This window comes from Vidua chalybeata, chromosome 2 (assembly GCF_026979565.1).
Source record: "Vidua chalybeata isolate OUT-0048 chromosome 2, bVidCha1 merged haplotype, whole genome shotgun sequence".
Lineage (NCBI taxonomy): Eukaryota > Metazoa > Chordata > Aves > Passeriformes > Viduidae > Vidua > Vidua chalybeata.
The window spans coordinates 39,290,846-39,314,623 of NC_071531.1; the positions used below are offsets into that span (position 1 = coordinate 39,290,846).

The window sequence follows — 23,778 nt, forward strand, 5'->3', positions numbered from 1 at the left end:
GCTTACAAAGGCAGACATTTTTACTAATCTCTCAAAGTCCCAGAGTTCTTTAACTCCCTCATACATTTTTGAAAGGCATTTCTGTAAATCCTCATCATTATGATACTAAAACCGAACTGGGAATGTCCACAGGCATTTGAGACGTCTGCTTTAACACCACATCTCAGTATGTCTCAGTTTTGAGGTTTCCTCGTGCTGCATCAGATCTCGTTGGTAAGAAGAAGTTCTAAGTATGTACTGATTACACAGCTTTTTGCTGTAATTAAGGTATTTTTAAATGCAGATGGCATATAAACAAAGTTTTTCTCATATGAGAGGGATTTTCGCTGGTCAACAATTAGTCAAGTAAACCTCTGGGTGAAGTCCCTTCTGCAAAAGTCAGTAGTGCGTAACTTCAGGGGGGAGGTGGAAGTATTGTTTCTAATTACTCTCTTTGAGCAGACTAATTGTAAAAGGATCAAAAATAGATGCTTTCACATCCCATAAAACAGTAGGCAGCAAATCAAGACCGGCATACAAACAGGGCTGGGACTTTTTTAAGCACTTGAAAAAACCCTACCCCTCCCACAAAAGACTCACGTAATCACTCTTGAGAACAATGTGCAAGGGTAAACCTTCTCAGTCAAGCCATCCTGTTAATGCCCTTAACTGCTCAGAGGATCCAAGAAGCTACAGAGATGTAAGTACAGAAAATAACTAACTTTTTACTTTTTTCCTTTGCCACTGAGCAATAGCAAACAATTCCAGAAATATCTCCTTTTTTGCATTATACTGGGTATTTTCATGTGGTAGTAAGGATAAATGATCTTTGTATGGGAAAGGCCCATGGAAGAAATTATCTGATATTTTATATTCCCATATCAATATGCTGCTAGTTAGTTTCCACTTAAAGGATCTGTTGATCTACAGTATCAACAAGTTATTCCAATTCCTTTCTTATAATACAGCCTTCTGACATCCACAGGGAAACATTTCATACTGCCTTAACTTAGACAATTTTTTAGCAACTAATTAAAATTATACTGGTGCAGAAGTAACTACTGTAGAAGTAGTAAGGGAAGCACTGAAGCTCTAAAGTCACTGAACCTCACAGAATAATAGTAAGAGGGAGCCTTAAAACAAATCCATGCTGTGGTTATGCATGCATAGCTTTCTTTTATCACATGCGTTCCTTGTCTATGAAAACAGCCTTTATTATCAGCTCAAAAACTTCTCACTCGTCTCATGTCTGAACATTGCAACAGAGCATTTTAAGAGTTCAAAGCTTTATGAGCTAATTCCTCTTTTAACTTCTAGTGCACATTTCTTTAAAGGTTTTTAGAAGGCATTCTTCTTCTGAATTGCAATGACCAAACATCTCTCTCCTTATTACTGATCTTTAGACATATTACAAACGGTATGATTTTTATACAGCTTCCCAATTTAAAAGGATAATTTTTCCTATTATACTGGCAAAACAAGACAGAGTGTTCTACAGACAATAACTCAACTATCTTTTATCTAAAAAAATAAGAGAGAGTACATGCCTTTGAGCACAAAATACAAGAGATCTGTCTAACATCTTCATGGCTGCTCCTGAAGAGACAAGGCAATTGAAAATTTACCTGGCAATTAGTCTTTAAGAGCTCAAATCTCATTTCTTTCTGATCAAAAGACTCAGGAGCATGTATAGGGAATGATAATATAGAAGCTGTAGTCTGAAGCTGTAAACCCTAAAATTAAATACTATACCTGTATGGGTTTAATGTAACTTAGAAAAAAAAAACCTGAACTCAAATAGTTTTGCATGTTTTCAAGTACTAAAATACAAATCCTCATTTGATTACTTTTCTCTTCTGCTAGAAAGAAAGTAATTTTCAGTGGCTCACACTTTTATTTTGCTTATTTGCTCTAGTTTTAGGCTCTCTCCTTTTTACATTTGGTACACCTAAGCAAGTATAAATTGAAGGGAAGTTAATCATCTTAGCATCAGTACAGCTCTTCATGTCAGTATGAGTTTTTTGGCAGAGATTATTTATGTTAGATAGGTCTCACACTTGTAGAACCCACCACCCTGGTAGAGAGATCCAACAGATAAGACCAGGGTGTACCCTTCAAACTACTTCCACTTTTTCTTTAATTAGTTATGCACTTCAACTCAACTTCTTTTATTTCCATCTCACTTACAGTAGTTTCTACTATTTTTTAGCACCAAATATAACTGTCATACAACAACTGTCATGCAAAATCTATAATAGTAGACAAAAGCAGGACCATAAAGATCCCACAGTCTTGTGCACTTGCATATTCTGTTAAGCAGCTAAAGAATATTCTAATTCTTTATAGCCACTGTTAAGACAATTTAAGACGCTGTTAAGACAATATTTGGGATTCTCTGACGTGTGCATTACAAATTTGGGTTTACTATGCCAACAAATTTGGATCTATACCAAAGACGGATAAAAGCACTAGCCTGGAAACTCTCTCATCAAAATTAACTGTGGGTTGTGACCTGAGGACTCAATCTTCAGGTCATTAGGCTGACTCACCAGCCTTTAGAACACAAAACTCAGCAGCTTTTGAAAAGAAATTAACAAAAAGCACTAGAAGCATGAGTGATGTGTTAGAAAGAAAGAGGAAGCTTTAGGACGTGCCTGTCTCTCATCTCAGCTTTTATTAAACTACATGCAGCCCCCAGTCGCCAGTCCACACACCGTATTATGCACCTTAGGTATATATTCTTTCTATTTTAACAAAGTGTTTTACTATGCAACTTAGCACACACACTTTTTAATATACATAACTTAGTTGAATCAAGCCTTTTTCTCAAACAGAGGAAACACTCTACAATAGAGATCACCTGAACGGTAAAATAGAAATACTAACAGTAAATATGTCTGGTCAATAGAAAAAAATAATTTTGAGATTAAGGAAAAAATTAAACCTACAAAACCAGAGCACTGTGTATTTGCAATCTTCTACTGTTTTAAAACAATGTAAGACCTACACAGATTATATCTATAGAGGACTGTAAGATCAGTGAATCTTGCACAGAAGTCTTTTTCCTGACCATTCTTTTAAAATAATCTATACTCTTTATGCACAGAAAAACAACATTAACCCCCAATATGATTTGTTAAAGAAATATTGTCCATCTCACAGTGATTAAACCATATTATGTGTAGAGAGCCAGGAGAGATCTTTCTAATGAATTGCTGTGCCTTTTCAAGAATATAATTAGTATCCTTAAATTTGCAACTGGACCAGGGACAAATGGACCAGGGATTCATCTTCAAAGAGTGAAAATTATGAAGAGACACAGAGAAATCACACGTTAGATTACAATACAAAGTAAAAGCCTTCTACGTGTCCCCTGTTCTGTTAGAAAGACAGACAGTGCTCCTCAGCAAAAGCAGGAGGTGGTAACAAGAAGAAATTTGATTTAGCATTCAGAGAGCACTTTGTACCACTGCTTGCACACAATCCCAACCCATGTAATCTAAGGTGTAATACTGCAACTGCTGGCTCACAGCTTAAGTCTATGCTTCTTAACAGTTAAATGTATGTAATATTATGATACTACATATAAAGCTTATCACACACGAACATGTCTGTGAAAGAGAGCTTTGGATTACACAGTACTTCCAGACTGGGGTCACCATCCTGTTCATCAAACACCTTTTGCTGTGGGGATTAAACACAATACAAATGTATAAACATAAAACAAATTACTAATGCCAGTCAAATGTTTTCACCCAACATAGATCTCCTACACAAGCTATTTTTCCTTCTTTGATGAGATTACAATATTGGTTTAGAAAGACACTTGCATAGATTTCAGACATGCTAGATTTTGTAAGCAGTTTGCCATTGTGCTGGGATTTTTTTCCCCAGATGGATGCTATTGCTGTGTAATGTCAAGATGCACAGAGAATAGACTAGCAGCTGCCTAGCTAACAAACCTTGTAAGGTAATTGACCAAAGAAACTTGCTGGTCAAAAAGCAAACATAGTGCTAAGACTTGAAAATGGCAAGGGAAAGAACATTATAAAACAACCTGCACTGGTTGCAAGCCTGGGCATAGTATTTAACAGTAAAATTAATTTTAAACTCTCCCAGGCATAAGGTCCTCCCAGGTCAAAGCAGAGAGCAATGGCCATGCCCTTACACTGGAGATACCCTGTGACAGAGTGAATCAGAGAAATACTCCTGGATCACAGTGAACTAACTTCACAAACTCCCAGTGCAATGCTACATATGTCTATCTTGCATACATAATCCACTGAGCAGAAAAAGCAGGGATGTAGTGGTGAGTTTGCCTCCAGGTACAGTAATACCAAGAGGCATCTGGAACCCCAAGTCCTGTGTGGGACACAGCTGGGGTTAGAATAGACATCACAGGATCATTTCACCTTGTAGTGAAATATTTGAGAAGCTTACCTCAAATTGCCCAAACCATGAGATTGTGTAAAGGTAGAGACTCAATGAAAATAGCAATTGCAAATTAATTTTTGAGACATTTAAGAGAGAGACACACACTTTTTAACATGGAGGTTGACTGACCAAAGACTAGAGTACAAATAGGCAATTTGCTTTCTCTTCAGTTCTTCAAGACAAACAGCATTTTAGAAAGTATGCTTTAAATGGAAAGTTACCGGAATTCATACACAATAACTAAAATAATATAATCTGAACTATACAGAAGATTACATTAAGTGAGTAAGTGGTCTGTGTCACTGAGTGTTTATAGACTCAGAAAATATGAAAACCTTAACAACCTTCTTTACAATACACATATACAGACAGGAATTTTCAATACTTTATACCTTAACATTTTGGCATGTAACTCTAAGCCAAAAACCTCTGGTACTGTTTTCTTAAATTATTTAATTGGTAAGGGAAATTAATATTATCTTTCTTCCAAATATATGCTTCAAAGTAATATCATTAATAAACCTGGAAAGCCACTGGAAAGGTCTTTAATCCAACAATCTAGAAGAGCAAAAGTTTTAGTAGTGATTCTAGAGGGTAAATTCATTGGTGCATCTGGATTTGGGACAGTAAATGGCCATGTTCTCATGAGTTATTCAGGCACACAGCTCATTAAAATAGAATAATGTCCAGCTAGTCTGAGGTTTGCAGCAGTAAGGATGTAACATTTTCCTTTTATTCTCCAATAATGGAAAACTCACAAAAAGTATTCAAAACATTCTTTTTTCAGATACATTCTGTAGAGGATGTCATATGATGTATGTATAAGTGGATCACTCAGGACTGCTGCCAAGAAATAAACAGCAACCTGACACAAGGAATAGGGTTTTTTAAAATATATCTTATCTTACTTAATAGTCCAGATACTTTTCAGGAAGAAAATGTTATTTTTAATGAAGCCCTCTCCAAGATTGCCAAGAAAATGTGAAATACCTGCTGAGGTCAGTGGAGTTCATCCAACAACAATTAGAGTTCAGAAGTACAAAGAAGTCACCACAGCTTCAGTGATGCACATTATGGTGGAAGGTATCAACTTTATCATCTGTTTGGGCCACAAAAGAGATAAAATCTCTCTCTTTTTTTTTTTTTTTTTTTTTAATGAATATATTCAGGTACTGTAGCACCTAAACACCTTGGTGACTCTCAAAATGTCCCTACATACCCACAGGTAGACAAAACACTAATACTCATCTACAGCATTGTAAAATTGTTCGCTACAGCAACAGTCAAAATAACAGAGGATCAAAAAGAATACTTTTTGCCCCCTGGGCTGACTCACACAGCAAGCAGAAGAGCCTGCCAAGGAGTACAGCTTGGCTGACTGCACACTGATCCATGAGCTATGCTCCTCCAGCTTTCTCCTCATCCATTTGTGGCCAGTTTGTCCTGCCAGGGAACTGCTCCCAGTATATATCCATGCTAGCACCTTGGATAGACACAAACACTGTCTTAGCTAGGACTCCTTCTCAATATAGCCACAGTTATATGTGAGGATGAACATCCTATTTTGAACAAGTTCTAGATTAATTTATTACATTAAAGATCCAACTTCACAGCACAAAATTAGGTAACATGCAATTTATGAAATTCTACTATTGATGTAAAAGACTATATATTTTAATGAATATACAGGTTTTTTCCTAAACTACAGTTCAATGTGTTTGTATAGTAGATATTCTACATTTCACTAATGTTTATACAAAGACATATGAATGGATGTGACAATTATGTGCCCTATTTTTGAACCAAAACTATTACAATTTTAAAGGAAAAAAAAGCTCTTAATATGCTGTATCTAGTTACTGCAATTGAACTGTTTATCACAAATCTTAGATTTGTGAAGGATGTTCAGTAGAAATCTTCACTTTGCTTCCGCTTAGAAGAGTGTAGTTACCTGCAGTATATAATGTTTTAATACATATTTAAGTTATATTTTACAGACAAATATAAAAAAGGCTTCTTTAAGATTTTATAATCACAGATGAAATGCATACTAAAAACTCCTTTTCTAATATGTTGACAAAATTATTTTACCTGCATTTCAAGAAAGAGATTAATAGAAGATAGACATGATGCTGGGAGTGTGAACAAGAATTAGAAGCATTTAAATATGAGAAACAAAACAAAATACCTCACTGACTCATATACAGGCGCCTACACAAACCCACACCATTTTATGCAAAGCCTGTTACACTTAGGTAAAACAAAATCCGTCTTAAGCACTTCTACAATGGAAAAGATGGGAGGAAATAATACCATAACTATCCTCAGGGTAATAACTACTGCATTAATTAATCACCAAACACATTAACAACAAGACAGCATGAACAATGCAGACTTAACTAATATAAAATTACTGACATTCTTAAATCTGCACTACAGCTGGAGTTGTTATTTACTAAACTAGTTCCTTTATTCAAGGCACAGAACTCCCACTTCAGATTTGACATACAACTCTGAATGCAGTATTCCCATGTCTTGAAAGACAGCACTTACTTCACAAATATCTAAGAATCAGAACATTGTACATCTATCAGTCAGAAATTACCCACCTGTCTTCTATCTATGGAATGCAGCAAACACAGACTTAATGTACTACCCGGGAGACAAATTTCTTCCTTAAACATGTAATGTAACTAATTTACATCTTTTAATACACATCATCCATATCCATTACCGTTTACAGGGAATCATTAATTGTGGACACCCTGAAATAAGCAGAACAATCTCCTCAAATCATGAAAGAAAATACTAACCTTTAAATGCTTTCACAAGTTAATAAATGAATAATAAATACTTTCTAAAATGTGTGGTTTAAATCCCTTAAAACTGAGAGGTATTTCCCAGAAAGACTTTTTGGAAGTAGAACAGGCTGCGGTTGCTTGTAAATATTGTCTGTTGAATGACAAATCTTCAGAAATAACATAGACATGTTAATTAAAGGTACAAGACAGACCTAAAATTCCAAATACAACAGCTTTTATCTTCAGGTAGTATTCTTTGTTAAATAGAAGCAATCTTGTTTTGATTGCTGTTTAAATTCATAAATGGTGCCTCTAAGAGGCACCCTTTTTTATAACAGCTGCCTGAGGAGTAACATGAAATGCCCCATCCTTTGTGAGCTTCATGCTTACATTACACAACTGTCAGGGAACAGCAGACCTAGGAAATGTTTGCACGGTGAGCAGTATCAACAGAATGGGGTTCTTCCCATTTCTGAAATTCTGCTGGATCATTTTAAAATATTTTTAAGCCCCCCCAAATCACTGCCACTTTGCAACTCTTCTATGCTACTTATGAGTGGGCAGATGAAACAATTTCTAAAATCTACTAAATTAACAAAGTGTAAAATAGTTCACCTGCACTACCTCTCTTTAGCAGGGTCATTAAAGATGATTAAAGTAGTAGTCTTAATAATTTATGTATGCAAAAATATTTGAATTAGATTACAAAAGCCAATTCTTAGAACTAGAATTAAACAAGTTATTATGGTTGGAATCTATGATCTTAAAGGTTTTTTCCTACCTAAATGAATCTATGATTTTATTATAATGTCAATATGATAAGAATGCTGAGAAAAAAAATTCTCTAAACAAGTTAAAGCATCACAGTGTGAATTGTTAGGAACAAAAATTCCCTTAGAATTAACTAAAGCACGTTTAAAACATTTTGTCTGCTTATCTGATTCTTGGAGACTTCATTTGATGCTTTATCATGTGGTTTCTTCAGACTCTTTTTTCCCCTCAGGTTGTTTTAAAGAGTCTCCCACATCCTGAGCATCTACAGACTTCACTTTCCAAATATATTACATCCCTGGTTTATTATACTGCCCATTGTCCAATTTTCTTTAGTAGAGAAGCAATTGGGATCAAAGTAGAAAAGCCAAAAGGAGGCATCTATTTGTTTGTTTTCAGATAGAGTCTTGAAAAGTATTTCACAGCAATGAAGTTTCATTTCATTTTTTAGTCTTATTTTGCAACAGAGGCTGTCCATTTTTACGTAGAAGTAGTTTATCTACATTTCTAACAAAATGTTCCCTTTTGTTGTTTTTTTTCCTCATGTTAGGTCTACTGAGCTTCCTGTAACAACAGTGGTTGCAGAAATGGACCCCTTCACAGCCTCTGAGACCAACATTTCCACTTGTGACTTATACGAGCACAAAGACACAGCACGGATATTACTGTCTGTCTTCTACGGCTCCATCCTGATTCTTGGGGTGCTTGGAAACACCATTGCCCTCACTGTCATTTTTAAAAACAGAAAGAAGATCAACTCCACTACCCTCTATTCAACAAATCTCGTCTTCTCTGACTTGCTGTTCTGCATTGCCTTGCCAACCAGGATCGCCTACTACGCCCTGGGATTCCACTGGCCATTTGGAGAAGCGCTGTGTCGAATCACTGCGCTCTTGTTCTACATCAACACCTACGCAGGTGTGAACTTCATGACGTGCCTGAGCATTGACAGGTTCTTCGCTGTAGTCCACCCTTTCCGATACAAGATCAGAAGGATTAAATATGCCAAAGGCATTTGTGTCTTTGTCTGGTTTCTTGTATTCAGTCAAACGTTCCCATTACTTATACAATCCATGTCACAGGAAGAAAATGAAAGGACTACATGTATGGAATATCCAAACTTTGAGAAAATTGAACATCTACCATTTATACTACTTGCCGCCTGTTTAATAGGGTACCTTATTCCCCTGGGGATTATTCTATTTTGCTACTCTCAAATCAGCTGCAAACTTTTTCAAACAGCCAAGGAAAATCCACTGACTGAAAAATCAGGGATAAACAAAAAAGCCATCAATACAATCATATTTGTAATTATAGTGTTCATCATCTGCTTTACTCCTTATCACGTTGCAATCATACAACACATGATTAAGAAACTTCAGCAAGAACCCTTGTGCACTGAAAAGAAAATTTTCCAGAAGTCACTCCACTATACTGTATTTCTGATGAATTTTAACTGCTGCCTAGATCCTTTCATCTATTTCTTTGCATGCAAAGGATACAAGAGAACTGTACTGAAAATACTGAGACGACAAGTGAGTGTATCAATTTCAAGTGCTGCCAGGTCACATCACGAAGAAAGCTCACGTGACGCAGGAGAAACGCAAATGACGGTACTTGCTAAATCTTCCAATGGAAAGCTACCAGAAAAATAAAGTCTGTAGTACACCACAGTGAACCAAGACTAAAAATCCATGGTCCATAGCAAAACCTCTTAGTGCTCCCCTACAGCAGCTTAAGTAAAAATCTGTTTCTCAGGATGTCAGGGAATCAAGGAGTGATGACTAAAAAAGATTTGTCACAGGACAGCAAGAAAACTCAGCATTATCATCTTCTTGCTGTTCCTTTTGACTGATCTCTTATTTTTTCCGGGAAATATGCACCATTGCGGATGTTCAGATTCCATGCAGCACATACATATGCCTGGATGTTACTAACTCAAGCAGAGCCGAATTACAGTTAGGATTGAGCACAAATATAGCTTACAATTCAGACCAACTACAACCAGAACATCTGAAAATTTCAAGATCTCTAGCTGAGTTCCAATTGGGGCAATGGTTTTGTTGGTCCAGTCACACAAACAGAGGAAATAAAATTTTGATATAAAATGGACAACTTCTTTGCTCATTTGACTATTACAAGTACTTAGCTTATAGCTCTTTGGAGGTGAAACTACGTTTTACAATATGTGGAGCACAAATGCCTTATTGGACAATTCACATAGAAAACATTGTCAAATATAACACATGAAAAGCTAATTAACTGTTTGGTTCTCCCCAACATTGAACATCTCCTGTATGTAAAATTACTCATCTTCACAAGGTGTATTATCACTTTACTCCTTTTCCTAAAGGAAAACTTTCCTTTTTAGTGTTTATTGTAAAAAGTCTCTCTCTACTCCTGTTGTATATAGATTATTTATGAACACGAATTGAAGCAAGAGACTGTAATATGAAAACTGCACCATTTCAGTTAAAAAACAGTGATACAGTGTTCTTCAGAACTTCTGCTGAAGTCAGACATGGACATAAGACAAACACTTTAGAAACATGAATAACGTTCATAGTTGAGACCATTCAAAAAGTAAATTAATGGATTAATTCTGATGGTGTGAGATGGCTACCTCTCTTTAAGCACTGTTTACCTGAGAGATCAATAAATGAGAAGAGCAGAATTGGCTGGGAAAGAACAAGTTTTCCCATCATGCCTTCATACAGCATATCTGGGATCCCTTTAGGCATGCTGAAATTGGCTCAGGAAATAGACCAAATGACTTAAACACATCCTGCTGGAATCAGCTCAATACCAGCTGAGAATCCAGGATGTAAGCCCTGGGTTCCTGCTGATGTGTGCCCTTCCGTCACGTTTCAGTTTCCTTCCCTACTTTATTCCTGGCCCTCTATCTTTTCTTTAGTGTTCTATCTTATTAATATGCCCTCACTGGCCAACACAACTTGGTAACTCAACCACAAGATTGTGATGGAAAATTAAAGAGTGCCTGATAATCATCAGTAAAAGCTATGATACATGTGAGAACAAATGTTATTTATTTCAGCTGTATATCTCTGACATTGAGATTGTACTGAAAGTCAAACAAACATATTACATTTGTCATCTTTGCAATTCCTTCCTTCCTCACATGCTGACCTCTACCTACCTGCAAACACAGAAGGATCATACCTGATGAGCAGTACGGAAACATTAAATTAACAATTAATTTTTTATGCCAAAGAAACCACAAAACCCCCTATATTTCATACCACTTAGACTGCCAAAATTGAGTTTCTAATTCTAAAATACTAATTCTCTCTTTTCTAATTCTAAAAGACACTATGCAGCTTCAGAAAAGCAGTGTAAGAAGAACAACTTTTATCAGGAGAACTTCTACTTAATTCTGTATGTTCTAGCGGTTCTGTTCTTGTCAGCTTTTTAAATAAACTATTTTAAAACATTATTTAAGAATGTATTCCTATTGAATTGAGCAAATGGTAAACAGATAAAATCATAGACAGACCACTTATGAATACCTAGAAATGGTAGAAATAAAATATATGTATTGTTAACATCTCACTAGTACAAGCTGATTTTATTCTACTAAATTCTACTAATTTATTCTGCTAATCTAAAAAAGCCTACGATTCTAGGCTTTTTTGAGTTTTTAGTATGCATTTCATCTGTGATTATAAAATCTTAAAGAAGCCTTTTTTATATTTGTCTGTAAAATATAACTTAAATATGTATTAAAACATTATATACTGCAGGTAACTACACTCTTCTAAGCGGAAGCAAAGTGAAGATTTCTACTGAACATCCTTCTCTATCCCCATTTTCTCACATTAGCAATTCTGTTATTTTCAATATTGGATTTTGTTTCTAAATCACATTAGCATTCCCAAATAGCTAACTTTACATCAAAATACTGCTCTAGCATGATTCCAGTTAGCTTTATGTTTGAGAAAAGCAACTTTTTTCTCATTATTGAAATACTTCTCAAATGCAGAAGAAACCAATAAAATAAAAACTTTGAAAAGCTAAGATAAGCTCAGTTCCCTGACAAAAGTCCTGCAAGCACTGACACAGATGGACAATGACAATTTATATCTGTGGCAGCTGATGCCACTGCTTCTCCTCACTCCTTGTCACGATGCACTCGCAGCTCAAGCACACTGGTGTCAATGAGGAGACTCTTTTCTGTTATCTGCCAAAAGCAGCAATTAGGGATTCACTGGGTTTGGGACACTGCACTGAAGCAAAACATTTAGAGAGCATCTGTCCTTTTCCTTGTACCAGCTGTGGCATGGGGCTGGCAGCCATCACCAGAGAGATGGTAACAACCTGCTGCATGGGACCAAAGGAGAACAGTGAGAGTAAAAAGTTACAGCTGTTCTCAAATAACTGGTTTCCTCCGTGATGCCCTTATCCAACTTGTGGCTTGAAGTAGTGTGAGCTTTACAAGAAGAAATAAGCTTTTTGTTTGGGGGAAGCTTTTCATACATTCTAAGTAATGTTCCTTTCTGTGTGAAAGGCTGCTAAATGGTCACACAGACCTGGGACTCTTTCATGCTTTTCACATACAAATTAAGCAGCTGCCAAGTAGCTGTAGGTGCAAATGGCTTGCTCATTGTGGGGATCTGACTGGAGCATTTCAGAAAAACTAGGTCTGTATTTGGAGGGTGAAGTCTAGTCAGGATCTTGAAACACATGCTCTTGAAAAACAACAGAATCTCTTTTATCTCTAAACTTTGGAGTGTCAGGCCGGGCAGTTGCTCAGAGGACTCCAACTATGTGGAGTCCCAGTTCTAGTACTAACACTGCATGTCCACTGTTGACATCTCTCTCAAATCCTACCTGGTAGGGAATGTGACAGAGCATATAGGAAGCAAAAATTATTACGGTGGCCAGTTGGTACATTTTGGCTGTCTCTGTCCAAGTCCAGAAAAGAAAGCTGGATAGACATCTACTGTCAAACACATGATCAAGTAAAGGTGCACCATGTGAAAAATCCCAAAACACACACACTTCCAGCAGAAGAGCATCTAGTGCCTTCTTTTCTTTCACTGAGAACACAAAACTAAACAGTAATAGTGCAAGTACCCTCAGCTGCCTTGGACTCTAAGGTATTGAAGACTAACAAACTGTGGAGATAAAGAAGGTAGTCTCCTGTGGCTTACAGTCCCAGCAGAAGAGGACAGGTATTTCGCAGGGGACTGCTGTCTGACTGTGTGGTCTGTGGCTCTGAAAGCTATATAGATGAGGAATCTGTAAGCAGCATGTTCATCTAGCAAAAGACAGTGACAGCAACTGTCTGAAGTTGTAAACATACTACCACAAATAACACAGTTCTTGAAAGTGGTTAGTGACTCCTTTTAAATCAGCAAACTCATTAGTGTAAAATAAAGGAATGTTTTGAGCTTTATAAAATAGATATTCCATTTAAGACTAACATTGTTCTGAAATTTAAAAGCTTTTACATAAGCAAGGAAAGAAGAGACTCCAATAAAACGACGAGACAGCCTGCAACACAGGAAAAATAAATAGCATGCAGCTGAAGAGAAAGAGAAGAAAAGCTTTGCCTTATACGACCACTTCTGGAGGAACTGAAAAGCAGTGACATACTCTGTTCTCTTCTATCACCACATCTGTGGTACAGAGCAGGGGAACAACTGAAGATAAACTAATGCTTGTATTCAGCAGTATCCCACTGCGCTGGCTCAATACAGAACCAGTGTGTCAACAGACACACAAATTATTTGAAAAACAACAAATTCATCTGAGTGCAATATTTCCTAATACAGTCTTGGCTAATCTGCAGCCTGCAGACTAAGACTGTAGTACAAAAGAGATACAAAAAATCTGCCAAGCTGTAACACTTCTCTGAAGAAAAATGGCCATTACTGTTTGTGTAGTAAATGCTAAGATATATTTCCTCAATTTTTTTCCCCTCAGAATACTCCCTTGGCTTCCTGCAATGTCTAACTTTGGACTTCCTGAGGCAGATGTCTCATATTTGCACATGACAGCTCTCAATCAATGTTTTCTTCCATCAGTCTGTCTGGTCCCTTTGTGAACTCAAATAAAATACCTCAGACTGCAGTGTTTTGCAGCAAGAAGTTGCACAGAATAACTACCCATGGTGTCTGGAGCCATTTTTGTTCACTTGTGACACCTGTTAGTTTCATCTGAAGTCCCTTGCTTCTTGTACCAGAAAAGAGTGAACACAGTGACTCCCTATTTACCCTGCCCACAGTACTTGTGATTTTACAGACCTGCATCAAATCCTTTTCCTTCAAGTTATCTTGTCTCTTCTCCTGTGAACAGTCAGATAAAAGCTGTTCACCACTTCATTCAAACTCTAAAAGAAGGAAAGAAGGCAAGTATAAATAAAGAATGGGAATCCAGCTGTGTTTGTGCTGTGTGGCAGAAGAGAACAGGGTATCTCTATACACACGAGATCAACAGCATGCTGATCTACTTTTCTTACCATATTAGCATAAAGGTTCTCTAAACTAGGATCTTGCCCCATGACTGACAAATTTGGATAACCTTGCTCCAAGGCACTAAATAAGGAAGAACTAGACCTCAATGGGTTGGAAAAATGGACTCACATGAACCTCATGAAGTTCAGCCAGCCAAATGCAGAACTGAGCTAGAATAACCCCACGCAATAGTGGAGGCTGGGCATGACCTGGTTAGAAAGCAGATTGGCAAAAAATTCTGGGCTCTGGTAGACAGGTTAAAGATGGGCTAATAGTGTTACTTCATAGCCAAACATGTATGGGACTGTGTTTTAAAAGAATTCTTTCCCCTCCATTTGGTACTGAGATCACACCTGGAATTCTGTACCAAGTTTTGGGTTTCCCAGTAGAAGAAAGATACTTGGCATACAGGAACAAGCCCAGCAGACTGCCATCAAGAATGTGGAAGGAGCTTGCAGCGCATGTTACCAGAGGAGAGGCAGAGGGAACTGAGATGGTTCAGACTGAGAGATGTAACTGCTATCTGCAACTGCCTAATGGGGAGGGATACAGAAAAGATGGGAACACCCAGTAACAGGCAAAAGTTGCATCAAGGACCAATTAAACATTAAGATGCATTTTTTCATCATGAGGTTAGTCAGACATTAGGAAAGGTTCCAGGAAAGCTTTTGATATATCTGTCCTTAGAGATACTCCAAACTTGATTTGACACAGCCATGCTGAAATTGGTACTTCTAGGGCAGGGCAACATAATCCCCCAGTGGCTCCTTTCTACCTGCATTCTTTTACGAGTAGCAAATAGGTGCAAGTTATACAGGAAAGCAACATGAAACTCAATGGCCTTGCAGTAAAACTAGCAAATTACATAACTTTAAAATCTTCTGGTCTTGTCCTCTATGAATGCCCTTAGCAAAATGCTGTCATTAGCATCCTCCCAAAATACAAGAAAGGTCAAAGCATGGCATAGATTTCTTTTCACAAAACTGCATTCATTTTCCCTCACTGCAAAAGTATGAATTTCTCCTCTTCCTCTTTTGTTTTCCTCAGTTGTGACAGATGTTGTGCAAAAAGCTAAACTAAAAAAAGAAAGTTTTGCACCTGTTGTAAGGCAGCAACATTGTGGTTATCCTATCCCCTCCAGAAAAGTATGCATTGTCTTATACCATGCAAAAGGAGAGCTGTGTTCCTCCCTCTAATCAGCTAAGCTTAGCAATTTCATCCTTCCTGTGGCACATAACTTTCAAGGGAAGTTGTGGTTAGTTTAACTCCAAGGCAGCCTATTTTAAATATAGAGATGCTGATTATTCTCAACTCACCAGCCTCAAGAGCAGCCACATAGTGTTTTATTGGTAGCTACTAAGTACTAGATATCTTAGTATCACAACTCTGAAGTTGGACAGTTGTAGCAACTCTGTCTAGAAGTAACAATGACAGATCATTGTCCCCAGTGGGACAGGGAGAGGTGAAGCTCCCCAGCTAGCTGCATGTGCGAGGCATTTTTGACAAAAAGGGACAACTGAAGATTCCTCACAAGTTATCAGACTATAAAGATAACTCTAAGCCAATTCTTTATTTTTTGTCTTTCAAAAAAATTAATACATTGTATTCTCAATGCCAGCTATTTGAAACAGCCTGAACACCCACCAGAACCGTACTTGCAAAGGTGATTCACACTTCAACTCCTTTTAAGCCAAAAGCTAGAACAGAAGCTCTGAAACTAACATACTCAGATACTAGCACCAGAACTAATGACCACAAACACCAGGGGTGACTGCAAGACGAGCAGCTCACAACTCCAGGTACAGCCAGGGCACCACTGCCCCTCCTTGCTGTTCTCCTGCACCATTTCAGCTGTTCAGCCAGACCCAAATCCCAGGCCCTCGGCCATACCCAAGAGCACAGGGAGAGCTGCCCACAGCTGGCAAACATAGAGGCCAAGCTCATGGCTGAGACTACTGCAGATGGAGAGCCCAGGGTCAGGGAAATGCCTCCTCATGTCTGAACTGGTTTTACTGCCCCACAAAATGTCTCTCTACATTTCCTCCAATGCATGAGGAAGCTGAACTTGGAAAAATTAATTCCTCTGGCTACAGCCCTGCCTTCCTAATAGTGTGGCTGCTGGTGGCATGGAGGCACTTAACTGTACAGATCAGCGTCTCTATTGAAGTAGTGAAGCACAACTGCCATCACAATCCCCCTGCAGCACTTCTTGTGCTGCAGCTTGCAAACTCCTGCTGAAATTCTGTGATTAATGATCAGATTTGTAATTTTAAAATGCCCACAAAAATTTTTTTGGAACAGAAATCAATAAAGAGCTAATACCATAAGTATTATTTTATGATAGCATTTTAACTACAGATGAAGTCTCATTTTTATATGGTTCAGATAAGGTCTTCATAACACACAAAAAAAGGAAAAAAAATTCTCAGAAATCTGATTCTAATGCTCTTTCAAGAAGTACCACTTTCTAGTCCCAAACAAAAACAGGAAACAAGTGTGCCTCACTGGCCACAGACCCACGAGCAGAAAAACGTTTTATTACTCTCTTTTCACAATGTTACTCAACTTTGTGAACACGTCAAAAAAGGTCTAAGCAACTAAGAACTATGACTTATACTCCATTTCATCTGATCATATAACACAACTGCTCACAGCAGGATTCCTCCATATACTGGATGCTGACAGCACTAGCCTGGGAAGAATGTCAAGTTGTACCAGCAAGACACACCAAGAATTGCAGAGCACCTCAGAACTACAAAGAAAATTTTATTTTAGTTAAGCAACCTTTGCTTAGAACAGCAATACTTCTTCAATTGGTAAGAAAACATAAAATCAGCTGTATTTTGGACCAAAATGTTGGCAGTTGCAGAAATAACCTTATAAATAATGATTTACCTACTGTACCAGACAGCAGTGGATGACTATTTTGTGAAGAGGCAGTGACCCACATAACTACTGGTTGAGGTGCAGGCCTCTGTATCATGCATACTACATGATCACTACTTAATCAAGACACACCTAATCAATGGTATAATTAATCACTATATACACAGTCAATACATAATTACCCAATGTGCACTCAATGCACATTGGGTAAATGTGTATAATGTAATGTCTCATTCATATGAATTATTATCTGCAACAGTTTTATGACTGCAGCTTTATTAATGATACGAGTGCATATTGCTCAAGGGGGTCTTGAAAGCCATGTCCTTACTCCATGCTGGGTTCTGCCAGTGACTGATCAATCTGTATTGATAATACAAGTGATGTCAGAGCTGGTGAACCTCACCACAGATGGGATCTGCACCGTGTGCTGCCCCTGACCCGAGGTCCAGCCAGTGCTGTAACATCTCGTTGTTCCCAGCATTGGAAAAGATGTAGGATTTCAAAACTTGCTATTGGCTTTTCTAGGCTATTAATGAACAGTGATCTGCCTTGCAAGTGTTTGTGCCTTTCTTACAGGGATTCAGTCCTTTCCTTGGTGCAAAAGACCTCCTTGGTCTTTTATTTATCACCTTTCCAACTGCAAATACCAGGAGGATAAGGGATGAGTTGTAATTCCTTTTCTCCAAGAAGTATTCTATCAAATCAAAAAGACCAAAGCCACTGTCATGGGTTGGCATTTTTCCGAGAAAAAAACGCTGAGTTTTCACCTCCCTGTCAACCTGTGATAGCCAGTAAGTTGAAAAACTTAAATAAATTAATTTTTGTTATGAGCAAAATGAAAAAACAAACTAATGATAAGACTTTGTGGGGAATGAAAAAGGAATAAAAACATAAGCAAATTACTAGTCATGGAAAACCAGCGAGTGATCTTAAAATCTGTGAGAGAATTAAGCAGTGCTCTCTCTGAGAAAAACTGTAATCAAGCAGTGGTTGAAAGAAAACAAGGAATTATAATATGAATTTGAAAAAATTCCACCTTTTATGGTCTAGGGATGGTAAAGAAAAATGAAACCACCAATTAAAGCTACATGAACTTGGGAAAAAATGGCTAAAATTTTTTATGATTCCTGTGCTTCATATGTAAAAGCTTAAATATTGGTGTAAAAAATTCACAAACACATCAGAAGCTAAATAAACTTGTGTTTTATTTGTTCAAAACAAACGAGTGAAATAAAAAGCCCGCTAAATATAAAAATTTAGATTTTACTATTTGAGAACTCTTATCTGTGCTTCCCAAAAAACCCTACTTGCTGGTCTTTGTAACAACACCAAGCAAATGAAATACTGTGGGCAACGTCACAATTTGCTCTCCCCACTTGGTTTCAGTTTTAAGCTTTTAATACTTTTCAATAAGCAAAGATTGCCAGCAGAATGGTTAAAATTCTCTTCAAATTAATGTTTTCCACTCTTAATATCTACCTCCCTCTTACAAAAACTGTTTGTATAGAGAAACAATTTCTGACTAAAATGTCAGGTTTTTATTTTAAGTATATTATTACAGAAAAAAAGTCTGCTTTTATTTTTTTCAAGTTTTGTTGAAATACAAATACAGCAATTTATCTTTTCCCTTCTTTTAATTTTTTTTAGGAAGTTCATAATGTTGGGACATGATGCACCTCTCAGTAGCAACATTCCCCCCTCCAGCCAACTCAACCCAAACTTCATTACCATTTCAGCTTGCTCACATATAACAAGAAAAAATCGAAACCACCTCCCCAAAGCACATTTCTTTCTAATCTGCTACCCTGATTTTAACAGACAAATACTAAATTGTTCAGAGACATGCAATATCTCATCATAATATGCCTTCTGTGGAGTTTATTCATAACAACTACTGCTTCTAATAGCCCTTGTTTAAAATTATCCACTGAAGAAATCCAATTACAGCTCATTTATCTTCAAAAAGAGTTAAGACACCTGGCATTATTTAGCCAGGTTGGCAGAGACACATGTAATGTTTACCTCCATAAAATGCTCACGGAGTACTGACCACAGAGACTAATCTTGCTGCAGGGCAGACCAGTTTTCAATTGGAATAATTAGTTCTCAGATCTCTAACCATGCTTGGTATTTTCCACCTAACAAAAGCAACTAAACAGTAAGTGTGAAAGTGATCAGTGCCTGCAATTACAATTGCCACTCAATACTCTGAATTTTAAAAGCACAGCTCATTTCAGGGAAGCCTTTCAAAGATGTATCATCTTATTTCCAGACATATTCAATCATTGGTAATTTTTTTTTACTTTTTGCCAAATTACCTCCCACTGCTTTCATCCTCTAAATACTGTTACTGAACATGAGTGTGCCTATCTGAAAGGTACAATAGCAGACAGACTTCACGTCCCAGCTGCAAGGCAGAGGTAAGTATCCTAATTAATGTGGAAATTGCCACATTTCAAGATCACCCTCAAAATCCTCAGCAAATCTTGACACCACTTAAAAAACACCTGATTATGCATTTGTTATTACATCTGATATGCTGAATGGCACAACTTCGTATAGGGTGTAGCTTTTGGATGATAATGACTCCTCTTACAATCACTAAAATCAGGGCTTGTGATACACCACAGAGAACCCGAGGTCAGAGGTTATGATCTTCTGCCTCATCTACCCTCATCCTCTTCAGGGGCTGCCGACTCTGCAGCAACGCATGCCTTAACATCAGGCACCCGAAGCTGGGCTGATATAATCAACTGTGAATCTTGTGGTACAAAACAATGAAAAGAGAAAGTCCCATTTTATCTCCCAGCTACATGTTTCCATCACTTTCCTTGCTCTGGTGTTAGTATGCATCCACCCCAGAAGTGAGCAGGTTTAAAAATTTAAGCTGGTGGGAAATGATCCCTGACAAAACATAAGCATATGTATGTTTTATTTTCAAACATTATCTCCTGATAACCACTGCCTGTAAGAAGTCAGATGACTCGTGCTTCAAGTGGTAGATAGGAAAGTACAGGTGAGAGCCAATTGGTTGCTCTGTAAGCAGCAGTCTACACTTCAACCAGATCAGCCCTGCTACAAAACTGCACCTTCAGCAGGTGAAACTAAGCCACGTGTGCTTGTTCTTGCTGCTTCCTGTGCCAGGCACTGGCAGAGGAGTGGAGAACATGGCTGGGAACCATGGTTATGGTTTGAATGAGTTCCACTCTTTCCATTAGTTGAATGCAAGTCAGAGCCCTCAGTTCAGGTGCCTCAGACTCCCTTACACTGACCAAGTGTCACTTTGCAATTGATATGGGTATTTTTTGTCTATCATTGCTCTGTCTCTTCTGCCCCATATGTTAAGATCTTCCTATTTCCCTCAAGAGTCTAAATGTTTGGTCTCATTTTCTGATCCTGTCCCCTTACTTTTTCAGCTCTTTTCACAGTCAGTCCTATATTAAGCAGAAATTAATTTAAATGAGTCCCTGCTACACATATTTGGTGCAAGATTTTTTTTTTTTTATGGGATTAATCAATGACAGCCTGGAAGTGCATTACTTAAGCACTTAAGGACAAAGACATTTCAGCTTAATGCCAAAAAGGTGGGACTCCTGACTGTCTACTCCTCTGTTGGTTAAACATAGTGTGGAAGGAATGAAACACACCCTAACTTTTCCATTTGCTTATCTCAAACTTCCGATACACAGGAGTTCAGAAGCAGATCTGAAGATAGAGATATGCAGATGGATAGTACAACCCTGTCTGCAGTTATAAGCACAAGTCCTTTTTTTCCTTTGAATGAATATTTGCAGGAGCATTCACTGGGATTACTGCAAACACTCACTTCTTTTAACCACAGCCCCCAAAAAAGTTATTTGAAGAAGGAATGTAGTGATCCCACTGTGCAGCCCCAGCCTTGTGTTTGCCCTGAGCTCCCTTGTCACCTCACAGTCTGCTGTTTACTACGGCAGTCAGTACAGAGATAGTTATTGCACTGAAGAAGAAAAAAACACTCCTGAACAACCTTTAGAAATATAAAAATAGAAAAGTGCTTAATGTCCAGGAGGTGAAGAAATGCCCCAGTTCTAAAAAAAAAGAAGGGTTTAAATGAAACACCAGCAGGTTGATTTTCTGACAAGTGATACAGGAATGTGGGATGAATTCTGAGGAGAATCTTTAAAAAGAAAAGAGGAAAAGTACAGGATGTTCTACTGTTTCAGCCACACAGGCTTCAATATTCTTTCAAGCTTGTGGCAAAGCACACAATGACCAAAACACTATCAAAAGGTGAAAAAAGCTGGTGACCACAGGTTCAAAGAGCTGTGGTGTGAGGAAAGACTGCATCAAACAAACATCTCACTAAGAACAAGGATCATTAAGTGAAGGCAAAACAAACAAAACCACCTCTCATCAAGCCCTTGCTAAAACCCCTGGTGACAAGAAATAGAAAAGCTCTCCACAGAAAGGCACAGAGATTAATGCTGAGTATTGCTTTATGGAATCAATTTTATTAAGTGTACAAGACAGAGAAATAAAAAAGTAAAAAAACTGAACAAAAGTTTTAAAATTGAGAAATGTATTTTGTCACCAATGGGAAATCAGCTCATTTACGAACTGCAAAGGAGTAAGTGCTTCCTCTTGACTGTTTCTCACTTAAGGACTTAGTGGACATGCTTTACCAAACCCAAAAGCTATCCCCAGGCCAGAAAAAAAAAAATATATATATATAAAAAGCAAAGAAGTAGACGTGGTGTGACTGCCTTGTTAGCTGAGATAGTCCTGAACAAAAGCTCCCTCTCAGATGGAATGCTGTCATCACGGCTAACTCATCTACATCCTGACCAATCTCTATTGTCAGAAAACTGGAAAAGGTGCCCACATATCTGACTGGTTCCAGAAGAGAGGAAAACATTTTTAAAACAGCTCTGAGAAACTGTCTCAGATTTCCTGCTCATGACACACCCAACTGAAACACTTGAAGTCCCACTCAGTAATTTGTCAATACATAAACTCAGTTCCACCAAATGATCAGTATCCCTCACCAAAGCAGGAGAGTGATGTGTCACCCTTCACGCCTGTGTAATACACCATGGTACTGCCGGCTTTAAGCTGTACCTGGATGGACGAAGGGACCACCCAGCCAAAGGTGTCTGCCTGGCTCATATACAGATAGGCAAACTAAAGACACAAGGTCTCTGTTCCTCAAAAGATGTCAGAGGAGGTGCATGATTTAGGCTATAGAAATCTGTGACTACACACCTGGTAATGATGACAATGGGCTAAAATCCCATGGGCACTGGTTTTACCACCACTGTAAACTCTCTCTCTCTCAAACTATGCCCGTGTGCAAGGCAAGCAATGAGCAAAGCACCACGTACGGACATGCTGCCAAGGGGCTCACTGAAGGCACTCACATACAGAAGGATCTGAGGCTGCACACCCCAGCCTGCCCTCCAGGCCTGGACAGGGATAGCCTGGAAGCAAACTCATGCTTCTGTGGCAGACAGCCAAGCCTTTTATAATCTTTCTGAATCTAAAAGAGAGCTGTCTAGCAGATCTTAAAGACCTTGACACTCTGGTAAACTGCCATTTGTGAGGCACTCTACTGAATCAAGAAGAGAGGGCAACCTCATTTAAGATAAGCACCTACTTCAAGAGGCCATTCAGATACATATAACCTCAAAAGTGTAACCTTATACTGGCAATGATCCAACTTGTAATGGAGATTAGCTTTTAACTCTAATATATATATGTTTTTATTCTGCAAACTTCTTGCCTTAGAGAAAACATATTTGGTAAGTAGTGATCCAAGACCCTGGCATGTTACACACCTGAATTTCAAGGGTTATGATTTCATTGACTTGCTTTTCAACATTATTAGTTTCACAGCTGTTCTTACTTCACCTGAGAAATACTTTCAAAACATGCAGATGCTATCTGAACTTACAGCTCCCATAACTTCACCTGTTTAATATTTCCTGGAGTAAAGGAAGCGCAAAAAACCCACCTGGGTAGCATCAGTCTCCCAGAATTCTTTGCATGGACAAGTCTGGCTACATGACAACTGCCTGTGCTGGAGAGGAAGAGGTGGGCACCACACATGAATGAGAGCTGTAGCCTTTCCTACCATGTCCTGATGTCTGATCCTCCACTGCACTATGAGCTCCAACATTTCAGCACAGAAATCCTACTTCTCTCTACTCTACTGATCCCACAAATGGCCCAGATCACCCAGTCCACACCTCAGTATGTGATGGGATGAAGAGGGTCTTCACTCCCAGCTCCCATCAGATATAAGCATTACATGATCTTATCAGGATCTGTATTTAGTATAATGCTTGGGCAGAGTGGAGCCAAAGTGGAGCAATTAATGTTGACCTACGTGGCAAAGCACACAAGCTATTTTTGCCTCATTTACTATGACCTATTTTCATGGTAGAGACAAT

The 23,778-nt window shown here is 38.1% G+C and overlaps 2 protein-coding genes across 3 annotated transcripts in view; one reads left to right on the plus strand and one right to left on the minus strand.

The window, feature by feature from the left end:
* UBAC2 (UBA domain containing 2) overlaps positions 1–23,778 on the minus strand; it is an 87,328-nt gene that overhangs the window by 36,811 nt on the left and 26,739 nt on the right. The window lies entirely within an intron of this gene.
* Positions 639–11,494, plus strand: LOC128783769 (G-protein coupled receptor 183-like). Its single transcript, XM_053934814.1, has 2 exons — positions 639–679; positions 8,536–11,494. Exons 1-2 carry the CDS (start codon positions 639–641, stop codon positions 9,638–9,640), a joined length of 1,146 nt encoding a protein of 381 aa, XP_053790789.1. The 3' UTR covers positions 9,641–11,494.